General features: G+C 40.8%; 1 protein-coding gene across 6 annotated transcripts in view; it reads right to left on the bottom strand.

Annotated features, from left to right (window-relative positions):
• Window positions 1-17,198, bottom strand: part of LOC139766136 (protein arginine methyltransferase NDUFAF7, mitochondrial) — a 60,027-nt gene extending 42,829 nt beyond the window's left edge. For 2 of the 6 annotated variants that reach the window (XM_071694383.1, XM_071694418.1), the window contains exons 1-3: window positions 16,938-16,996; window positions 12,705-12,883; window positions 3,515-3,685 (exon numbers count right to left, since the gene is read on the bottom strand). In XM_071694383.1, the coding sequence (XP_071550484.1) occupies window positions 3,515-3,685; window positions 12,705-12,795 (262 nt within the window). In that variant the 5' untranslated portion in view covers window positions 12,796-12,883; window positions 16,938-16,996. Of the gene's footprint in view, window positions 1-3,514; window positions 3,686-12,704; window positions 12,884-16,637; window positions 16,785-16,937; window positions 16,997-17,092 lie in introns of those variants that run through there. The other 4 variants (XM_071694392.1, XM_071694410.1, XM_071694402.1 and 1 more) reach the window with 4 other exon arrangements.
• Between the last annotated feature and the right edge of the window lie 6,431 nt (window positions 17,199-23,629).

The raw sequence follows: 23,629 nt of genomic DNA, 5'->3' as shown, positions 1-23,629 counted from the left end.
TCATCAACTTCCCAATATTCCCAGTAAAGCCTGGTATTGATGTGAACCTTTGTCAATGACTGGAACCTCCAATGTAAAAATATATAGAAAAAAGAAAGCCGACTTCAGTACATTCATAGCCAAGAGTCTCTCTTTCAAACATCCATTAATTAGTACATACCCCAATAACTCATGCATATCTATGTCCCTCTTTTTAAACCAGGTATTCCCAGTGACTAATCCTTTTTCAGCACACAACTTTGCAAGCTGCTCAATAATTCATTCCCATCACTGGATACTCCATGACACCTAGTTATACTCTCAACTAACACATTACCCACTCCGGCATTCAACTCACCTATCACTAATACCCAACCTCTCACATCAATAATGCTGACACTCTCACTCAGCTCCTCCTAAATCACTCACCTCTCTTCCTCCCTCTTCTCGCTTCCAGGTGCATGTGCACTAATAATCATCCATCTCTCATAATACACTTTCAGCTTAATACATATCAATCCAGCGTTCATGTCCTTAAACTCTTTCACAAATTCCAAAACTTCTTTAATTAATCCCTGACTTTACACCTAATACATTCCCAAGCCATTTTCCCCCTTCTATTTGAGCTGTTTCATTTAGAGCTTGAACATACTGGTTCCTCTCTACCAATACTACCAACCTCTCCCTTCTTCTCGTATTGGTTACATTCACATACATTCAAGCACAGCAGCCTGAACCTTTGAGAAGAATGAAGCACCGCTCACTCGACTCTTTCTTCTGTTCCAACATTTAGAAATTGAAATACAATAAGGGAAGGGTTTTCAGAACCAGTTCTCACCCATTTTACAGGAGACATCTGTTATATGTAAGTAATACATGAGAAGTGTTCGTTCTTCCCTATGCCCACAGACAAAACATCTGTCAACGTATAATAAATTCAGAGGTGAGAACTGGCAAGCTTATCCTCAGTTTGCTCAGTCTGTGCTCAAAAATGTCTCTCATTTTTTCAAAATCTATTTTCTGAGTTTTATAGTAAAAGGAGGATGCTAAGGATTAGTTATATTGAACATTTTATATTGATTCTTAGCTCTTGAATTATTTTACCATTTTTCTTTTTGTTCCTTTATCTCTTTATCCCTTTTCTATGTTTCATTTAAGGTCTGGCCTGAAAATTTTTGCTCATGACAGCAGCCTATGGTATCAAGATTAGAACCCCTCTTTGTAAGATATTTACATACACTAACCTGTCTACTCTTCAAATGAAACATGTCTATCAGTACTTCATCTTCATGGTCAAAAGAAAGTTTCAAAATATCTTAAGACTTATATCATCTTCACCAAGATTTAATTTTCCTTTCTGTTTAGCAGTAACTTTTCAAGATATTTTTTTCTGGTTCTAACAAAAGTTGTAGGCATCTTTCAAAATTCTATATAACCATAGATTAGCCTCTCACCCTTTCTCCATCAACAGCAGTGTCCTTTTTCTCCTTTTATCAAAAATTTCCTTTCTTCTATAAATAACCAAATGTGCTCATATGCTGATGACTAAACAGTGCATTCTTTCTCAACCTTCAATCCTGCTCCTTCTTTTCTCGACTCAACGAAACTTCCTTAATAAGCTCAGACCTGAACATAATATCTCATGGAGGTACATGTAATCTGGTTAAGTTTAAAGCTTCCAAGACCCTCTTTCTGCCCATCTTTGCATCAAATATTCCTCACAACTTTCCTCTCTCCTTTGACAATTCTGTAATTCCACCTCTTAACCAAATGAACACACTTGGTATTATTGTAACTTCACTCTATCTTGGAAACCCTACATGATGGAAATAGCTACGTTTGCCTCTAAGAAACTGCGAGTACTGTTTAGATGTCCAAATTTCTTTTCTTCCAAACAGTTGCTCCATTCATACAAAGGACTGATCTGTCCTTGTATGGAGTATTGCTCTCACATCTGAAGTGGTTCAGGCTCCACAACCTTACTTGACACAGTGAGTAAAAAGTAGTCCAACTTATCAATTCTTCCATGTTAACTTCAGAACTTGTCCACTTGCCCTAAGCTACAATGTTGTTTCACTTTCCCTCTTCTACAGTTATTACTTTGGTTTCTGCTCCCAAGAGCTGGCTGCTTGCATGCCCCCACCACTAGCTAGAACACGCAATACCTGGAAAGCTGCTGCATCACATGACTACTCATCATGTGGCCACTGGCAACTCAAGGGTGGGCCATTTTGATAACTGTTTCTTTCCCTACATATCGAAGCTTTGGCAATCTATCCACCCATGTCTTTCCTATAACTAATGACCTGGCATTAAAAATGAGATTTTTCACTTCCTCCAAAGTTCATAAATACTTTCCCTCGTCTGTTCTTTTTCCCTTTCATTAACCTCTCTATATTTCAATTAAGGCCCAGCCTTAATATGGACTTTAGTTTGTGACTGATGCCTCTGCTGTAAATAAAAAAAAATCAATGTTACTGATTAATTTCTAAGATTATAGTAAGAGTGCTTTGCACACTTCCAGCACTGTATGTAGTCTAACAGTCAAAACCAGATGGGCCTAAAAACTTTAAAATGTAGAGATTTGTGGCCAATTTCTTGATCAAATTATTTTCTAACCATCTGCCTTTAACTCTTCCATTTTACCTTGGGCAGATTAAATTCAAGCAACCTCTCAGTTCACTTCTACATATCCTTACGTATAGTATACTTAGGTGAACAAGGGCTTGTAAACTATGTTAGGTGCTTATAATTTTTCAAATCACTCACTATGCTGATATGTTAAATGAGACTACTACATTCATATCACCCTCACATACATAACTTCCTCTCAACCTCTAGCAACTTTTTCTTGTAAATCTTCCAATCATTAACAACACTTTCCTGCAAGTAATGCCCATATGCCTATCTTTTCTCTTTCACTAGCAACTTAATTTCCTCATCTCACTACTCACTGCCCTTACGCACACGCCCATCTCATATGCCATAAATTTCCCTCATGTCAGCAATGCTTCCCTAAATACCTCCAATTCCTCATCCACTTCCCTTGCTTCATTTACTCTCACCTTCAGCCATTCTATACTTAATCTCCCCTGATAAGTACTCTCATAAGCCTCTTTTCCAAACTCTCTCACTTTCACCACCCTCTTCCAACCCATATAATTTCCTTTTTCCAAAAGCCTCAACAAATTTTCTTCCTTGCCTCCACCATATAATGGTCAGACAACTTGCCAGCTACCCCTCTTAGCACATCTACTTGTCTCACTTTTGCTTATTTATCAACTAGTACATAATACAATGATGCCCACGTACCATCTCTCCTTCTCACCCATGTATAATCATGTATGTCTCTCTTTTTCAGCCAGTGATTCCCACTTACCAGACCTTTCTTTGCAAAAAAGCCCACAACCTGTTCACTATGTCTATTCACAAACTACTGTATACTCTCAATTTATGAATTTTTCATCCCTACTTATATAGCAAACTCATATAGACTGTCACTGAATGGGTTAAGATAACAAGGTATCTGTCTTACCAGAAAATTTAATACGTGCTATCAACTGTTTCAACAGTGGAGTTTCTGGAGACTTTTTTGAATCCTGAATGACTTGACCTCCGCTCAATGAATGGGACGAGCCAATTTTTCTGGTATGGCTAGATGAGGCTATGCTTCTTCTTACTATTTGCCATCCTTTAGGAACTGATCCTGAAAGCAAAAATCTGGATTAACAGTGGTCATGCACTGAAAAATGCATTAGAAATGAATAACTGATGCTACCAGTACATACTAAAAAAAGAAAACATTAATAACTACATCCATGAGCCATTCCCCAAAATAAAAACATGGTGGTCTTAGCGAGTTTCTCCACACACCTTCATGCCTGCAAAATTCCATGCATTGGCTGTCAAAGAGCAAATAGCTAAGCTCAAGACATTCACAAAAGAATTATGAATGTCTGTTATCTTTCACATATTCACAATCTTAAAAACTACAATACAAATAATTGTAATCTATGGAAAATATCATGCCATTCAAGAAAGAAAGCTAAACCTAAATCATCTGCAAAATTTAAGAGAGCTGTATCACACAATCTTAAGTACTTATCTTTAATAATCAAGAGAGAAGTAAGCTTAATGTTTAGTGATTATAGCCATCTCTTTAACAATCAAGTAAGCTATGATGCCAAGAGCACAAGAGCTGGAATTTAGGGATCATATTAGGTAAAATGCATCTAATATTGCTGGTGTTGTTGAAACAAAGCTTACTAAAGAGATAAGACATCACCTGTTCTGACCAGAATTAGACACAATGGTACAGAAGGAAAGAGACAGCATAGGAAGGGGAGATTTGGCCCTCTTAATAAAAGATAGCTGTAAGTTTCAGGAAACAATGGAAAATGACCCATTCGGACAAGACGTAATGGGAAGAGTACTATATTGGTATGAAAGAAATCCATAACAATGTTGGTATTATATAATCCTCCAAAGAATAGAGATGATCCAGAACAAATATATAATGAGAACAATAAAAGAATAATCAAGATGGTTCAGAAAGTAGTTAAACACATTTCTCAGAGAAAGTAAAGGATTTATATATAGTACTTTCAATCATCAAAAGACAGATTGGAGGAATTCAGATTCTCATGGTGACTAGGAGTCATGAAGACAAGTTTTTTAAGGATATACAGGACAATTTCCTATACTAACATGTTTTTATTTATTTATTTTGCTTTGTCGCTGTCTCCCATGTTTGCAAGGTAGCGCAAGGAAACAGACGAAAGAAAATGGCCCAACCCACCCCCATACACATGTATATACATACACGTCCACACACGCAAATATACATACCTATACATCTCAATGTACACACATATATACACACACAGACACATACATATATACCCATGCACACAATTCACACTGTCTGCCTTTATTCATTCCCATCGCCACCTCGCCACACATGGAATACCATCCCCCTCCCGCCTCATGTGTGCGAGGTAGCGCTAGGAAAAGACAACAAAGGCCCCATTCGTTCACACTCAGTCTCTAGCTGTCATGCAATAATGCCCGAAACCACAGCTCCCTTTCCACATCCAGGCCCCACACAACTTTCCATGGTTTACCCCAGATGCTTCACATGCCCTGATTCAATCCACTGACAGCACATCAACCCCGGTATACCACATCGATCCAATTCACTCTATTCCTTGCAACCCTTTCACCCTCCTGCATGTTCAGGCCCCGATCACTCAAAATCTTTTTCACTCCATCTTTCCACCTCCAATTTGGTCTCCCACTTCTCCTCGTTCCCTCCACCACCGACATATATATCCTCTTGGTCAATCTTTCCTCATTCATTCTCTCCATGTGCCCAAACCATTTCAAAACACCTTCTTCAGCTCTCTCAACCATGCTCTTTTTATTTCCACACATCTCTCTTACCCTTACATTACTTAATCGATCAAACCAACTCACACCACACATTGTCCTCAAACATCTCATTTCCAGCACATCCACCCTCCTGCGCACAACTCTATCCATAGCCCACGCCTCGCATATATATATATATATATATATATATATATATATATATATATATATATATATATATATATATATATATACATATATATATATATACATATATATATTTTTTTTTGCTTTGTCGCTGTCTCCCGCGTTTGCGAGGTAGCGCAAGGAAACAGACGAAAGAAATGGCCCAAACCACCCCCATACACATGTATATACATACATCCCCACACGCAAATATACATAACTACACAGCTTTCCATGGTTTACCCCAGACGCTTCACATGCCCTGATTCAATCCACTGACAGCACGTCAACCCCGGTATACCACATCGATCCAATTCACTCTATTCCTTGCCCTCCTTTCACCCTCCTGCATGTTCAGGCCCCGAACACACAAAATCTTTTTCACTCCATCTTTCCACCTCCAATTTGGTCTCCCACTTCTCGTTCCCTCCACCTCCGACACATATATCCTCTTGGTCAATCTTTCCTCACTCATTCTCTCCATGTGCCCAAACCATTTCAAAACACCCTCTTCTGCTCTCTCAACCACGCTCTTTTTATTTCCACACATCTCTCTTACCCTTATGTTACTTACTCGATCAAACCACCTCACACCACACATTGTCCTCAAACATCTCATTTCCAGCACATCCATCCTCCTGCGCACAACTCTATCCATAGCCCACGCCTCGCAACCATACAACATTGTTGGAACCACTATTCCTTCAAACATACCCATTTTTGCTTTCCGAGATAATGTTCTCGACTTCCACACATTCTTCAAGGCTCCCAGGATTTTCGCCCCCTCCCCCACCCTATGATCCACTTCCGCTTCCATGGTTCCATCTGCTGCCAGATCCACTCCCAGATATCTAAAACACTTTACTTCCTCCAGTTTTTCTCCATTCAAACTTACCTCCCAATTGACTTGACCCTCAACCCTACTGTACCTAATTACCTTGCTCTTATTCACATTTACTCTTAACTTTCTTCTTTCACACACTTTACCAAACTCAGTCACCAGCTTCTGCAGTTTCTCACATGAATCAGCCACCAGCGCTGTATCATCAGCGAACAACAACTGACTCACTTCCCAAGCTCTCTCATCCCCAACAGACTTCATACTTGCCCCTCTTTCCAAAACTCTTGCATTCACCTCCCTAACAACCCCATCCATAAACAAATTAAACAACCATGGAGACATCACACACCCCTGCCGCAAACCTACATTCACTGAGAACCAATCACTTTCTTCTCTTCCTACACGTACACATGCCTTACATCCTCAATAAAAACTTTTCACTGCTTCTAACAACTTGCCTCCCACACCATATATTCTTAATACCTTCCACAGAGCATCTCTATCAACTCTATCATATGCCTTCTCCAGATCCATAAATGCTACATACAAATCCATTTGCTTTTCTAAGTATTTCTCACATACATTCTTCAAAGCAAACACCTGATCCACACATCCTCAACCACTTTTGAAACCACACTGCTCTTCCCCAATCTGATGCTCTGTACATGCCATCACCCTCTCAATCAATACCCTCCCATATAATTTACCAGGAATACTCAACAAACTTATACCTCTGTAATTTGAGCACTCACTCTTATCCCCTTTGCCTTTGTACAATGGCACTATGCACACATTCCGCCAATCCTCAGGCACCTCACCATGAGTCATTTATTTTTTTTTTTTTTTTGCTTTGTCGCTGTCTCCCGCATTTGCGAGGTAGCGAAAGGAAACAGACGAAAGAAATGGCCCAACCCACCCCCATACACATGTATATACATATGTCCACACACGCAAATATACATACCTACACAGCTTTCCATGCTTTACCCCAGACGCTTCACATGCCCCAATTCAATCCACTGACAGCACGTCAACCCCGGTATACCACATCGCTCCAATTCACTCTATTCCTTGCCCTCCTTTCACCCTCCTGCATGTTCAGGCCCCGATCACACAAAATCTTTTTCACTCCATCTTTCCACCTCCAATTTGGTCTCCCTCTTCTCCTCGTTCCCTCCACCTCCGACACATATATCCTCTTGGTCAATCTTTCCTCACTCATTCTCTCAATGTGCCCAAACCATTTCAAAACACCCTCTTCTGCTCTCTCAACCACGCTCTTTTTATTTCCACACATCTCTCTTACCCTTACGTTACTTACTCGATCAAACCACCTCACACCACACATTGTCCTCAAACATCTCATTTCCAGCACATCCATCCTCCTGCGCACCACTCTATCCATAGCCCACACCTCGCAACCATACAACATTGTTGGAGCCACTATTCCTTCAAACATACCCATTTTTGCTTTCCGAGATAATGTTCTCGACTTCCACACATTCTTCAAGGCTCCCAGAATTTTCGCCCCCTCCCCCACCCTATGATCCACTTCCGCTTCCATGGTTCCATCCGCTGCCAGATCCACTCCCAGATATCTAAAACACTTCACGTCCTCCACATTTCATAAAAGCTTATATTCATATTAAGATCATTTCATCTACCCAGAGAAAATTACATTCCTTGTGAAAATCATCTGCAGGTATCACCTGCAGGTACTTGCAGTTTTGTCCAAAGCCATTTGCACCTTTTGAAGAATATTCAGTCTATTTCAACAGAAACTCCTAGAATTAGGATTGGCTTACACAATGCAAACCCCTTGAGGTAATCAGCCTCTGAACAATTCAATTCCACGTACAGGGTCACAGCAACAACACCAGATACAAAATGATGCTACATCTATATCTTCAGCTCAGAATAAAGAGCATTACCCACTGACAACAATGCAAGACATGAGAAATGTTTTCACATTCTACTTCTGAAATCTCTTACAATCAGCAACCCACCATTAAATAAAGGGGAAATTGTAAGAGTCCTGTATAGAAACGTGAAAAGGATCTGGCTGATCTACAGGGCCAGCTGGAATCAGCACCAAACACATACAATTACACCTATTCTAATGAAAACCAAAATATCAGATAAGTAGACTTCTGTTTTATAAAAGGAAGCACACCACACACAGTTCTCTTGGCCACATCAGTGACTGGGGCATATATCACGAAGAGGAATGATGGAAGATATGAGCAAAAGGCTTCGATTATGTGGCAATGGATGAAAGACTGAGAAAGGCCATGCTAGATGCTAGAGTCGTGAGAAAATTCTTTGGAGACTGACCATCTCACTGCTTTTGTATAGATGAGGATCAGGGAGAAGTGGAGGTATGGTGCAAGGATGAATGGAGAGGTAAGTGTTGGTAAGCGAGATCAAAAAAGCTACAGGGAGGAGTATGAAAGGAAGGAAACTGAAAGATTAGATGGAAGAGCAGTGAATGTAGGAATGCAATCATGTGTGAATGAGATGTTTAAAATGTTTAGGGAATAGGAGATAGGGGAGAAAGAATGCTTCCCACGCATTCCCGCGTGTCATAAAAGGCAACTAAAGGGGATGGGAGGCGGGGGCTAGAAACTCTCCCCTAGTTGTATTTTAACTTTCCAAAAGGGGAAACAGAAGGGGTCATGCAGGGAGTACTCATCCTCCTCAAAGGCTCACATTGGGGCATCGAAATGTGTGTGGATGTAACCAAGATGAGAAAAAAGGAGAGATGGGCAGTACGTTTGAGGAAAGGAACCTGGACGTTTTGGCTCTGAGTGAAACAAAACTCAAGGTAGAGGGGAAGAGTGGTTTGGGAATGTCTTGGGAGTAAAGTCAGGGGTTGGTGAGAGGACAAGAGCAAAGGAAGGAGTAGCACTACCCCTGAAGCAGGAGTTGTGGAAGTATGTGATAAAGTGTGAGAAAGTAAACTCTAGATTGACATGGGTAAAACTGAAAGTGGGCGGAGAGAGATGGGTGATTATTGGTGCCTATGCACCTGGTCATGAGAAGAAAGATTATGAGAGGCAAGAGTTTTGAGAGCAGCTGAATGAGTGTGTTAGCAGCTTTGATGCTCGAGACCGGGTTATAGTGATGGGTGATTTGAATGCAAAGGTGAGTAATGTGGCAGTTGAGGTTATAATTGGTGTACATGGGGTGTTCAGTGTTGTAAATGGAAATGGTGAAGAGCTTGTAGATTTGTGTACTGAAAAAGGACTGGTGATTGGGAATACCTGGTTTAAAAAGAGAGATATACATAAGTATACATATGTAAGTAGGAGAGATAGTCAGAGAGCATAATTGGACTACGTGCTGATTGATAGGCATGTAACAGAGAGACTTTTGGAAGTTAATGTACTAAGAGGGGCAACTGGAGGGATGTCTGATCATTATCTTGTGGAGGTGAAGGTGAAGGGTTGTAGAGGTTTCCAGAAAAGAAGAGAGAATGTTGGGGTGAAGATAGTGGTGAGAGTAAGTGAGCTTGGGAAGGAGACTTGTGTGAGGAAGTACCAGGAGATTGAGCGCAGAATGGAAAATGGTGATGTATAAAAGAAAGAAACAGGATGTCTAGAGAAAGGTGCAAGAGGTGAAAAAAGGGCAAATGAGAGCAGGGGTGAGAGAGTTCTGACAATGTTATATGCTTGCAAGGCGTGGGCTATACATAGAGTTGTGTGGAGGAGGGTGGATGTGTTGGAAATGAAATGTTTGAGGACAATATGTGGTGTGAGGTGGTTTGATTGAGTAAGTAATGAAAGGGTAAGAGAGATGTGTGGTAATAAAAAGAGTGTGGTTGAGAGAGCAGAAGAGGGTGTTTTGAAATGCTTTGGTCACATGGAGAGAATGAGTGAGGAAATATTGACAAAGAGGATATATGTGTCAAAGGTGGAGGGAACGAGAAGTGGGAGACCAAACTGGAGGTGGAAGGATAGTGAAAAAGATTTTGAGTGATCGGGGCCTGAACATACAGGAGGGTGAAAGGCCTGCAAGGAATAGAGTGAATTGGAACGATGTGGTATACTGAGGTCAATGTGCTGTCAATAGATTGAACCAGGGCATGTGAAGCTTGGGGTGCTAGATGTGGAAAGGGAGCTGTGGTTTCGGTGCATTACACATGACAGCTAGAGACTGAGTGTGAACGAATGTGGCTTTTGTTGTCTTTTCCTAACGCTACCTCCTGCACGCGGGGGGAGGGGGGTGCCATTTTCATGTATGGCAATGGGAATGGATGAAGGCAGCAAGTATAAATACATACAAAATATGTACAAAACTTTCCATGGTTTACCCCAGATGCTTCACATGCCCTGGTTCAATCCACTGATAGCACATTGACCCTGGTATACCACATCAGTCCAATTCACTCTATTCCTTGCACGACTTTTACCCTTCTGTATGTTCAGGCTCCGATTGCTCAAAATCCTTTTCCCTCCATGTCTCTCAACCACATAACATTGTCGGAACCACTATTCCTTCAAACATACCCACTTTTGCTCTCTGGGATAATGTTCTCGCCTTCCACACATTCTTCAATGCTCCTAGAACCTTCGTCCCCTGCCCCACCCTGTTTCTCACTTCCACTTCCATGGTTTCATCCGCCACTAAATCCACTCCCAGATATCTAAAATCTTCACCTCCTCCAGTTTTTCTCCATTCAGACTTACCTCCCAATTAACTTGTCGCTCAACTCTACTGAACCTAATAACCTTGCTCTTATTCACATTTACTCTGTTAAGTATACTAGGAAAAGTGTATGCAAGAATATTAACTGACAGAGTGATGGAGTTGATTGAATACAGAATAAGTGAAGAGCAAGGGGGCTTTAGGAAAGGTAGGGGATGTGTGGATCACGATTTTGTAGTAAAGATGACCGCAGAAAAGTATTTAGCAAAAGGTAAGAAGTTATATGCAGCTTCTATGGATCTAGAGTAAGTGTATGACAGAGTCAAGTGGAATGCTTTGTTGGATGTCCTAAGGATGTATGGTATAAAGGGAAAACTGTTGGATGGTGTGAAAGCCTTTCATAGAGGAGCAAATGTGTGAGCAAAAGTGGATACGCGTAGGTGCGGGGCAGGGCTGCGTCATGTCACTATGGCTTTTCAATTATATATATATATGGATGAGTGACAAGAGAGATGAAAGCAAAACTAGGGAAAAGAGATGCAGAGATAGTGTGTGGCAGTAAGATTTGGTGGTTAGTGGCAAGCCTATTTGCAGATGATACTGTGCTGTTTGCTGGGAGTGATGAGGAGTTGCAGAAGGCTGTATGTTTTATGGTGTAAGTAAGCATAGGCGATTGAAGGTAAATGCAAGTAAAAGTAAAGATATGGTGTTTGAAAGGAAGCAGAGGGAAAATATAGATTTCATAAAACCATATAGAGAGACAGAAGAAAGTGAACTAAATTGAGCTGTGGATATGGGGGGGAAAAAGTGAAAGAATTTAAGTACCTAGGAGCTGTCTTGGGTAAGTGTGGTGATGTGGAAGGAGAGATAAGGTAGAGAAAAGTTCATGGCAGAAGAGCCATTGGGTCCCTTAATAGAGTAATGAAGGGTAGAAGTATAAGTATGGAAGTGAAGAGAGGATTAAGGGACAGCACAGTCCTCCCAACCCTGACCTATGCAGTCGAAACATGGACATGGAATGAGTCCAGAGGTCAGGAATCCAGGCTGTGGAGAAGAGCATATGGTGTGACTACATGGAATGAAGAAAGAAATGAAAAGACATGTGAGAGATGTGATATTGCAGGGAATGCAAAGGGAGGGAATTTTGGAGTGGTAGAATGGGTGAAACATAATACTTTGAGCTGGTTTGGGCAAGTGAAAATAATGCAAGACTGGGAGTTTACAACCAAAGAGTATGGTATTACAATCAAAGGGACTGGTGTAAGTGGATGACCACCAGTGATATGGGAAAATAGGGTGGAGGAACACTGGAGGAGAGAAATGGTGGAAGAATAAGTGGTATGGTGTATGCGAGGGAGGCATGTAAGGACAGGGATAAGTGGAGACTCTTTTGCTGTGGCTACCCCTTGATGGGAGTTCGCTGAGGGAACAGGCATCAAAGAAACAGACAGAGAGATAGATAGATATAGGACCCTAAAACACACAACACATCTCCAGTAAATCTGCCATGTGGCCATCTGGATAGGTAAATGGCAAAGTAGGCAAGGGGAGAATAAAGATTAGTTTTCAAATACTGTATTAATTGTTTTGCCTTAGGTGATACTGTAAAATACCTTCCTCCCTGCAGAAAAGAGTATCATTCATATAACCTACATAAAGCTCTTTGTGCCTCTGTACTAACCTTCCCTAAGATCAGACATAACTGAGAGAAGAGTCTGTTGGAGTGAGTTTGTTGTCCATAAGAGCCTGCCCATTCTGCCTATACTTCCCATTCAGGATCCTTAAAGTTGATGTTCTCAATATCCTAGACAACAATCTATTTCATCTTGGATGATTCTGTGACATTCTTGGGTGAGCAATCTGGAAAAAATCAAACTGCAAACTTATATGAAATGACACAATTAACTCCATTAAAGTTACTACTAATCTTAAAAAAAACAGGAGAAAATGCAGCAGAGGCAACAATATGAATGGTGTCATACATCTACACAGTACACTCGTTGCAGTTTTCTAAATATAAATACATGACAACAAAATTTTTACCTTTTCTAATGATGGCAGGGAGCATGAGTAGTGTAATTAAAACAAATGAAATACTTTCTTTTTCTTTCTTTCAAACTATTCGTCATTTCCCGCATTAGCAAGGTAGCGTTAAGAACAGAGGACTGGGGCTCTGAGGGAATATCCTCACCTGGCCCCCTTCTCTGTTCCTTCTATTGGAAAATTAAAAAAAAAAAAAAAAAAAAGAGGGGAGGATTTCCAGCCCGCCGCTCCCTCCCCTTTCAGTTGCCTTCTACGACACGCAGGGAATACATGGGAAGTATTCTTTCTCCCCTATCCCCAGGGATAAAATGAAATACAGTGAAATAAATCTTTGGAGAGTCTCGTACTTTGCAGAAAATCATATTCTTTCAAGAAACTTCTGAGAGAAAAAAAGGAGCAAATGGATATACTTTCAGAGTACTTACAGGATTAAATATGGCTGAAGGAGCAGAGCTTTGATGGAAGATTATTTTACTAATACTAATACTTTACATCATTACACCTTCTACTACTATCAAATTGAATAACTATAACTATGACAGAATTTCCTCAAACTTTTTCCCCATGTCCAAAACCAAAGATTCCTTCAAGCAAACTCCCTATTAACTAACATATTTCCTCACTCTATTCTTCCATCACATTCAAAGGAGGTGCAATACCCTTTCATGTTCATCCACTGATAAATCTTTTTGGTCTTTAGCTAAGGCCATAGCTTACAACTTCTATTGCTCTACCTTTCCTTCACTATTCCATTCTTATGTTACTATGGCTGTCTCTGGCATGGTTAAAGCAACTCTTTAGCTTTTGTTTCTCCTCCAACACTACTTTGGATGACTCTAATATACCTTCACCCCTTGATTCTCCTACTATTAATCCTATGCCCCTCCCATAATCTATTTTTGAACCATCAGAAAGGTGCTTCTCTCTCTGGAAACAAGAAAGACTTGATGGCATCTATCCCTGTGAATTGAAAGACTGTGCCTTTGAACTTTCACCAGTGCATGCTCAACTTTTCCTATTCTGTTTAAAAGCCAGATCTTTTCCTTCTTGGAAGAATGTATTGATATATCCCAATCCTACGTGAGGTCCTGTTGCTTTGACATCTACTATTTCCAAAGTCTTTGAATCCCTCCTCAGATCCCATATCCTCAAACATCTTGAATCTGACAGTCTTCTCTTAGATCACCAGTATGGCTTCCATAAGGTGAGATCCACTGGTGATATCCTTTCCTATCTTACTAATGTATGATCATCTCTGAAAGATAATGGGAAATCCTATGTAACTGTCCTTGATATATCCAAAGCTTATGACAATGTGTGGCATCAGGGTCTCATCTCTGAGCTCCCTTCTGGCTTTTCTCTCTCATATCTAGCTTCCTATCAGGGCCAATCTATCTCTGTGGTTGTTGATAGATCTGCCCTTCCCCCTTTCTCCATCAACAGTGCTGTCCCTTATGATTTTGCCTTGTCCCCTACACTTTTTCTCCTTTTCATTAACAATTTTATTTGTTCCACAAATACCTAAATGCACTATGCTCAAGACTCAACACTGAATTCCCCTACATCCTAAAATTTTGCTCCTTCTCTCACTTGATCTGCATCTCTTCTGGACATTACTTCATCAATAAATTTAGACTTGGAAAGGATATCTAAGTGGGAAGACAAATTCTGGTTAAGTTTAATGCCTGCAGTACCCAGTTTTTGTCCTCTCACTAAGGAAAATTCCTCACAACTTTCCTCTCCCCTTCAATGGTTTTTTTAATTCTATCTTTTGATTCAATGAAGATACCTGGTATTACTGTAACATCCACAGTGGCAACCCCATGTTACAGAAATAGCTAGGTCAGCCTTTAAGAAAACTGGGAGTTCTGTTCAAATGTCAAAATTTATTTCCTCCAAAACAATTGCTGTTTGTTCAAAGGATTAATCTCTCCATGTATGGAGTACTGCACTTGCATTTGGGGTGGTTCTAGCTCTGCACCCTTATTTGACAGAGTTGAGCCAAAATCAGTCCATCTTATCAACTTTTCCAAGCTAACTTCTAAACTGTTCCTACTACTGCTCCTGAGAGCTGGCTGCTTGTGCATCCCCACTGCTAGCTAGACCCCATAACAATTGGCAAGCTGCTGCATCACACAATTACTGTTTGGCCATTGGCAATAGCAATGGGCCATTTTGGTAAATCTTTCCATACACCTTTAAGCTCTGGAACTCTTCACCCTCTCATGTCTTTCCCGATAATTAATAACTTGGAAGCCTCCTTAAATTTCAATCAAGACCTGGCACTGACATGGACTTTTGTCAGTGATCAAAGACTCCACCATAAAATAAAAACCAAGAGCTTCACAAAGCATTTGCGAGATACCGCTTTATACATCTTTCTAACTAAAAACAATCTGCTCATACACCATATCATTAGCTTGTATGTTCATAAAATTGAATTTTACAGAAGCTTTAAATGGCAATGAAACATCATAAAACTTAAAATTCTGCTGAAAATATGCTGTATATCATTACACTTCTGATACATGAAAATATTCTTTTATGATGTAGCATTAACAAAAAATATACTTTGTACTTGGTATCAAAGAACCTACGTCTTCCTCTCTTAAAGAAACTATGTTAATGTCAAGGTCCCCTAACCTAAAGTTCCTATATCAACCTTTGTTGGTCCATGAAAACAATGTACTTTTTTTTGTTTGCCTGTTTTTGTTTAGTGTGGGCAAGCTCCACAAGACCTACCCATTCTTCACTAGCACACACACAGTGGGAAAAGATACCACCTATAAACTACTTTCAATAAACTAAAGATCTAGCATTGCAGAAGGACATTTAACAGAGGTTCAGTTTCTATGAGAAGTACACCAGCATTGTATTAATCAACTGTGATAATCCCACATAACCAGCCACACATTACAGCTCAAGGAAAAACTATTTTTAGTTTCCTTTGGTCATAAAGTGAGAGCAGACACTAAGATTCCTTTTTTTGGCCTAAAGTAACTGGAACTTTATGGACTTTCAATAAACAAGAATGCATCAAATGGCTCCTTTCTATTTGAAGGTGATATCCCGACCTAGAGATCTGTCTTATCTTACCAATACTATGAACTAAGTAATGATGTGCTTCTGTTGAAAAAAATTTGTCTGTAGTTCCATACATACCAGTTCCATGGGCAATCACAACCTTTCTTTTTGTTTGGACACATTTCTATTCTGTACTTTTTTGTATATCACTGTACAATACAAGGGGAACTGTCACTGTCACTGCCTCCCTACCCACTGACACTGGGTTTCAAGATTACAACTTAAGCATCACTTGAAACACCAACAATTATCATAATTCTGAGTACCTGTGAAAAGTTTCCTTGAAAACAATCCCCTTTACATACAGCCACCTTTAAACACAGTCCCTTGAAGTAACATCATCACATGTAGCCTTGGATCTCACTGCATCATATTTCTGAGATGAGCTATATACTAACAATGACCAAGGTTCTCTGCACTGAATCCAAAATCCTTGATTGGGAAGTACTGATCCCATGAAGCATTGCTTACCAACCTCAACACTTACTTTGAAAACATTAATATCCCTGAAAGACACCATCCTGTTCATTTGATCCTTTGTATGAATGAAAGTGCCCACTACACTGGCCCTAAACTGATACAGTCTTACGAAATCTCAAAATATTGTAAAATCGTAATTCACGTTGATCGGTTTCGCTTCGTTCCTATGTCTGTTCCCTTATCTTTCAATGCAGAACATATCTCAACATAATGGCAACGTCTATCTACAAATGCAGTGTTCTAGCAATCATCAATCACTAACAGGCCATCAGTATGTACAAAAGAAATAAAGAGAAGGAAGTTTTACCACTAAGCTTGCAGACGATGGACAGATTGTGTTTACCTCGATCAGCAGGTTTGCACGCCAACACCAGAAGTACGATAAATGTGTACAAATATATACAAGTGAACAATAGCAAGAATATTACGTTGGTAGAAATTGTAGTAGTAATTCACACTTACAACGATCATATCACAGATAACAGGAAACACAACACCTATTTGTATGATTTGTACTTGTCGGTAAGAGTTAGGTGGCGGTGTGAACGGTGGCACACACACACACACACACACACATATATATATATATATATATATATATATATATATATATATATATATATATATATATATATATATATATATATATATGGGGTGAGAGAGTATCATTAAATTTTAGGGAGAATAAAAAGATGTTCTGGAAGGAGGTAAATAAAGTGCGTAAGACAAGGGAGCAAATGGGAACTTCAGTGAAGGGCGCAAATGGGGAGGTGATAACAAGTAGTGGTGATGTGAGAAGGAGATGGAGTGAGTATTTTGAAGGTTTGTTGAATGTGTTTGATGATAGTGGCAGATATAGGGTGTTTTGGTCGAGGTGGTGTGCAAAGTGCGAGGGTTAGGGAAAATGAGTTGGTAAACAGAGAAGAGGTAGTAAAAGCTTTGCGGAAGATGAAAGCCGGCAAGGCAGCAGGTTTGGATGGTATTGCAGTGGAATTTATTAAAAAAGGGGGTGACTGTATTGTTGACTGGTTGGTAAGGTTATTTACTGTATGCATGACTCATGGTGAGGTGCCTGAGGATTGGCGGAATGCGTGCATAGTGCCATTGTACAAAGGCAAAGGGGATAAGAGTGAGTGCTCAAATTACAGAGGTATAAGTTTGTTGAGTATTCCTGGCAAATTATATGGGAGGGTATTGATTGAGAGGGTGAAGGCATGTACAGAGCATCAGATTGGGGAAGAGCAGTATGGTTTCAGAAGTGGTAGAGGATGTGTGGATCAGGTGTTTGCTTTGAAGAATGTATGTGAGAAATACTTAGAAAAGCAATTGGATTTGTATGTAGCATTTATGGATCTGGAGAAGGCATATGATAGAGTTGATAGAGATGCTCTGTGGAAGGTATTAAGAATATATGGTGTGGGAGGCAAGTTGTTAGAAGCAGTGAAAAGTTTTTATCGAGGATGTAAGGCATGTGTACGTGTAGGAAGAGAGGAAAGTGATTGGTTCTCAGTGAATGTAGGTTTGCGGCAGGGGTGTGTGATGTCTCCATGGTTGTTTAATTTGTTTATGGATGGGGTTGCTAGGGAGATAAATGCAAGAGTTTTGGAAAGAGGGGCAAGTATGAAGTCTGTTGGGGATGAGAGAGCTTGGGAAGTGAGTCAGTTGTTGTTCGCTGATGATACAGCGCTGGTGGCTGATTCATGTGAGAAACTGCAGAAGCTGATGACTGAGTTTGGTAAAGTGTGTGAAAGAAGAAAGTTAAGAGTAAATGTGAATAAGAGCAAGGTTATTAGGTACAGTAGGGTTGAGGGTCAATTCAATTGGGAGGTGAGTTTGAATGGAGAAAAACTGGAGGAAGTGAAGTGTTTTAGATATCTGGGAGTGGATCTGACAGCGGATGGAACCATGGAAGCGGAAGTGAATCATAGGGTGGGGGAGGGGGCGAAAATTCTGGGAGCCTTGAAGAATGTGTGGATGTCAAGAACATTATCTCGGAAAACAAAAATGGGTATGTTTGAAGGAATAGTGGTTCCAGCAATGTTGTATGGTTGCGAGGCGTGGACTATGGATAGAGTTGTGTGCAGGAGGATGTATGTGCTGGAAATGAGATGTTTGAGGACAATGTGTGGTGTGAGGTGGTTTGATCGAGTAAGTAACGTAAGGGTAAGAGAGATGTGTGGAAATAAAAAGAGCGTGGTTGAGAGAGCAGAAGAGGGTGTTTTGAAATGGTTTGGTCACATGGAGAGAATGAGTGAGGAAAGATTGACCAAGAGGATATATGTGTCGGAGGTGGAGGGAACGAGGAGAAGAGGGAGACCAAATTGGAGGTGGCAAGATGGAGTGAAAAAGATTTTGTGTGATCGGGGCCTGAACATGCAGGAGGGTGAAAGGAGGGCAAAGAATAGAGTGAATTGGAGCGATGTGGTATACCGGGGTTGACGTGCTGTCAGTGGATTGAATCAAGGCATGTGTATGGGGGGGGGGTTGGGCCATTTCTTTCGTCTGTTTCCTTGCGCTACCTCGCAAACGCGGGAGACAGCGACAAAGTATAAAAAAAAAAAAATATATATATATATATATATATATATATATATATATATATATATATATATATATATATATATATATATATATATATATTATTTATTTATTTTGCTTTGTCGCTGTCTCCCGCGTTTGCGAGGTAGCGCAAGGAAACACGAAAGAAATGGCCCAACCCACCCACATACACATGTATATACATACACGTCCACACACGCAAATATACATACCTATACATATCAATGTACACATATATATACACATGTACATAATTCATACTGGATGCCTTTATTTATTCTCATCGCCACCTCACCACACATGGAATAACATCCCCCTCCCCCCTCATGTGTGCGAGGTAGCGCTACGAAAAGACAACAATGGCCCCATTCGTTCACACTCAGTCTCTAGCTGTCATGTAATGATGCTCGAAACCACAGCTCCCTTTCCACATCCAGGCCCCACAGAACTTTCCATGGTTTACCCCAGACGCTTCACATGCCCTGATTCAATCCACTGACAGCACGTCGACCCCGGTATACCACATCGATCCAATTCACTCTATTCCTTGCCCGCATTTCACCCTCCTGCATGCTCAGGCCTCGATCACTCAAAATCTTTTTCACTCCATCTTTCCACCTCCAATTAGGTCTCCCACTTCTCCTCGTTCCCTCCACCTCTGACACATATATCCTCTTGGTCAATCTTTCCTCACTCATTCTCTCCATGTGCCCAAACCATTTCAAAACACCCTCTTCTGCTCTCTCAACCATGCTCTTTTATTTCCACACATCTCTCTTACCCTTACATAACTTACTTGATCAAACCACATATTGTCCTCAAACATCTCATTTCCAGCACATCCACCCTCCAGCGCACAACTCTATCCATAGTCCACGCCTCACAGTCATACAACATTGTTGGAACCACTATTCCTTCAAACATAGCCATTTTTGCTTTCCGAGATAATGTTCTCGACTTCCAAACATTCTTAAAGGCTCCCAGGATTTTCGCCCCCTCCCCCATCCTGTGATTCACTTCCGCTTCCATGGTTCCATCCGCTGCCAGATCCACTCCCAGATATCTAAAACATTTTACTTCCTCCAGTTTTTCTCCATTCAAAGTTACCTCCCAATTGACTTGACCCTCAACCCTACTGTACCTAATAACCTTGCTCTTATTCACATTTACTCTTAACTTTCTTCTTTCACACAATTTACCAGACTCAGTCACCAGCTTCTGGAGTTTCTCACATGAATCAGCCACCAGTGCTGGATCATCAGCGAACAACAACTGACTCACTTCCCAAGCTCTCTCATCCCCAACAGACTGCATACTTGCCCCTCTTTCCAAAACTCTTGCATTCACCTCCCTAACAACCCCATCCATAAACAAATTAAACAACCATGGAGACATCACACACCCCTGCCGCAAACCTACATTCACTGAGAACCAATCACTTTCCTCTCTTCCTACACGTACACATGCCTTACATCCTCGATAAATACTTTTCACTGCTTCTAACAACTTGCCTCCCACACCATATATTCTTAGTACCTTCCACAGAGCATCTCTATCAACTCTATCATATGCCTTCTCCAGATCCATAAATGCTACATACAAATCCATTTGCTTTTCTAAGTATTTCTCATATACATTCTTCAAGCAAATACCTGATCCACACATCCTCTACCACTTCTGAAACCAAACTGCTCTTCCCCAATCTGATGCTCCATACAGGCCTTCACCCTCTCAATCAATACCCTCCCATATAATTTACCAGGAATACTCAACAAACTTATAACTCTGTAATTTGAGCACTCAATTTTATCCCCTTTGCCATTGTACAATGTCACTATGCAAGCATTCTGCCAATCCTCAGGCACCTCACCATGAATCATACATACATTAAATAACCTTACCAACCAGTCAACAATACAGTCACCCCCTTTTTTAAATTCCACTGCAAGACCATCCAAACCTACTGCCTTGACGGCTTTCATCTTCCGCAAAGCTTTTACTACCTCTTCCCTGTTTACCAAATCATTTTCCCTAACCCTCTCACTTTGCACACCACCTCGACCAAAACACCCTATATCTGCCACTCTATCATCAAACACATTCAACAAACCTTCAAAATACTCACTCCATCTCCTTCTCACTTCACCACTTCTTGTTATCACCTCTCCATCAGCCCCCATTACTGAAGTTCCCATTTGCTCCCTTGTCTTACGCACTTTATTTACCTCCTTCCAGAACATCTTTATATTCTCCCAAAAATTTAATGATACTCTCTCACCCCAACTCTCATTTGCCCTCTTTTTCACCACTTGCACCTTTCTTTTGACCTCCTGCCTCTTTCTTTTATAAATCTCCCACTCATTTGCATTTTTTCCCTGCAAAAATCGTCCAAATGCCTCTCTCTTCTCTTTCACTAATAATCTTACTTCTTCATCCCACCACTCACTACCCTTCCTAATCAACCCACCTCCCACGCTTCTCATATATATTTTGCTTTGTCACTGTCTCCCGCGTTAGCAGGGAAGCACAAGGAAACAGACGAAAGAATGGCCCAACCCGCCCACACACACACGTATATACATACACATCCACACAAGCAAATATACATACCTATACATCTCAACGTATACATATATATATACAGAAATATACATATATACACATGTACATAATTCATACTGGATGCCTTTATTGATTCCCATCGTCACCTTGCCACACATGAAATAACAAACCCCTCCTCCCTTATGTGCGCAAGGTAGCGCTAGGAAAAGACAACAAAGGCCACATTTATTCACACTCTGTCCCTAGCTGTCATGTAATAATGCACCGAAACCACAGCTCCCTTTCCACATCCAGGCCCCACAGAACTTTCCATGGTTTACACCATATGCTTCACATGCCATGGTTCAATCCACTGACGGCACGTCGACCCCGGTATACCACATTGTTCCAATTCACTCTATTCCTTGCACGCCTTTCACCCTCCTGCATGTTCAGGCCCCGATCGCTCAAAATCTTTTTCACTCCGTCTTTCCACCTTCAATTTGGTCTCCCACTTCTCATTCCCTCCACCTCTGACACATATATCCTCTTTGTCAATCTTTCCTCACTCATTCTCTCCATGTGACCAAAGCATTTCAAAACACCCTCTTCTGCTCTCTCAATCACACTCTTTCTATTACCACACATCTCTCTTACCCTATTATTACTTACTTGATCAAACCACCTCACACCACATAGTGTCCTCAAACATCTCATTTCCAGCACATCCACCCTCCTGCGCACAACTCTATCTATAGCCCACGCCTCACAACCATATAACATTGTTGGAACCACTATTCCTTCAAACATACCCATTTTTGCTTTCCGAGATAATGTTCTTGCCTTCCACACATTCTAGAACGCTACCAGGACTTTCGCCCCCTCCCCCACCCTATGATTCACTTCCGCTTCCATGGTTCCATCCGCTGCCAAATCCACTCCCAGATATCTAAAACACTTCACTTCCTCCAGTTTTTCTCCTTTCAAACTTACCTCCCAATTGACTAGTCCCTCAACCCTACTATACCTAATAACTGTGATCTTATTCACATTTCCTCTCAGCTTTCTCCTTTCACACACTTTACCAAACTCAGTCACCAGCTTCTGCAGTTTCTCACACGAATCAGCCACCAGCGCTGTATCATCAGCGAACAACAACTGACTCACTTCCAAAGCTCTCTCATCCACAACAGATCGCATACTTGCCCCTCTTTCCAAAACCCTTCCAATCACCTCCCTAACAGCCCCATCCATAAATAACTTAAACAACCATGGAGACATCTCGCACTCCTGCTGCAAACCTACATTCACTGAGAACCAATCACTTTCCTCTCTTCCTACACGTACACATGCCTTACATACTTGATAAAAACTTTTCTCTGCTTCTAACAACTTGCCTCCCACACCATATATTCTTAATACCTTTCACAAAGCATCACTATCAACTTTATCATATGCCTTCTCCAGATCCATAAATGCTACATACAAATCCATTTGCTTTTCTAAGTATTTCTCACATACATTCTTCAAAACAAAAACCTGATCCACACATCCTCTACCACTTCTAAAACCACACTGCTCTTCCCCAGTCTGATGCTCTGTACATGCCTTCACCCTCTCAATCAATACCCTCCCATATATTTTCCCAGGAATACTCAACAAACTTATACCTCTGTAATTTGAGCACTCAATTTTATCCCCTTTGCCTTTGTACAATGGCACTATGCAAGCATTCCACCAATCCTCAGGACCTCAACATGAGTCATACATACATTAAATAACCTTACCAACCAGTCAACAATACAGTCACCCCCTTTTTTAATAAATTCCACTGCAATACCATCCAAACACGCTGCCTTGCCGGCTTTCATCTTCCACAAAGCTTTTACTACCTCTTCT

This window comes from Panulirus ornatus, chromosome 4 (genome assembly GCF_036320965.1).
Source record: "Panulirus ornatus isolate Po-2019 chromosome 4, ASM3632096v1, whole genome shotgun sequence".
NCBI classification, from domain to species: domain Eukaryota; kingdom Metazoa; phylum Arthropoda; class Malacostraca; order Decapoda; family Palinuridae; genus Panulirus; species Panulirus ornatus.
Note: the sequence above shows the minus strand (reverse complement) of the source record. Positions and strands in the feature narration are given on the sequence as shown.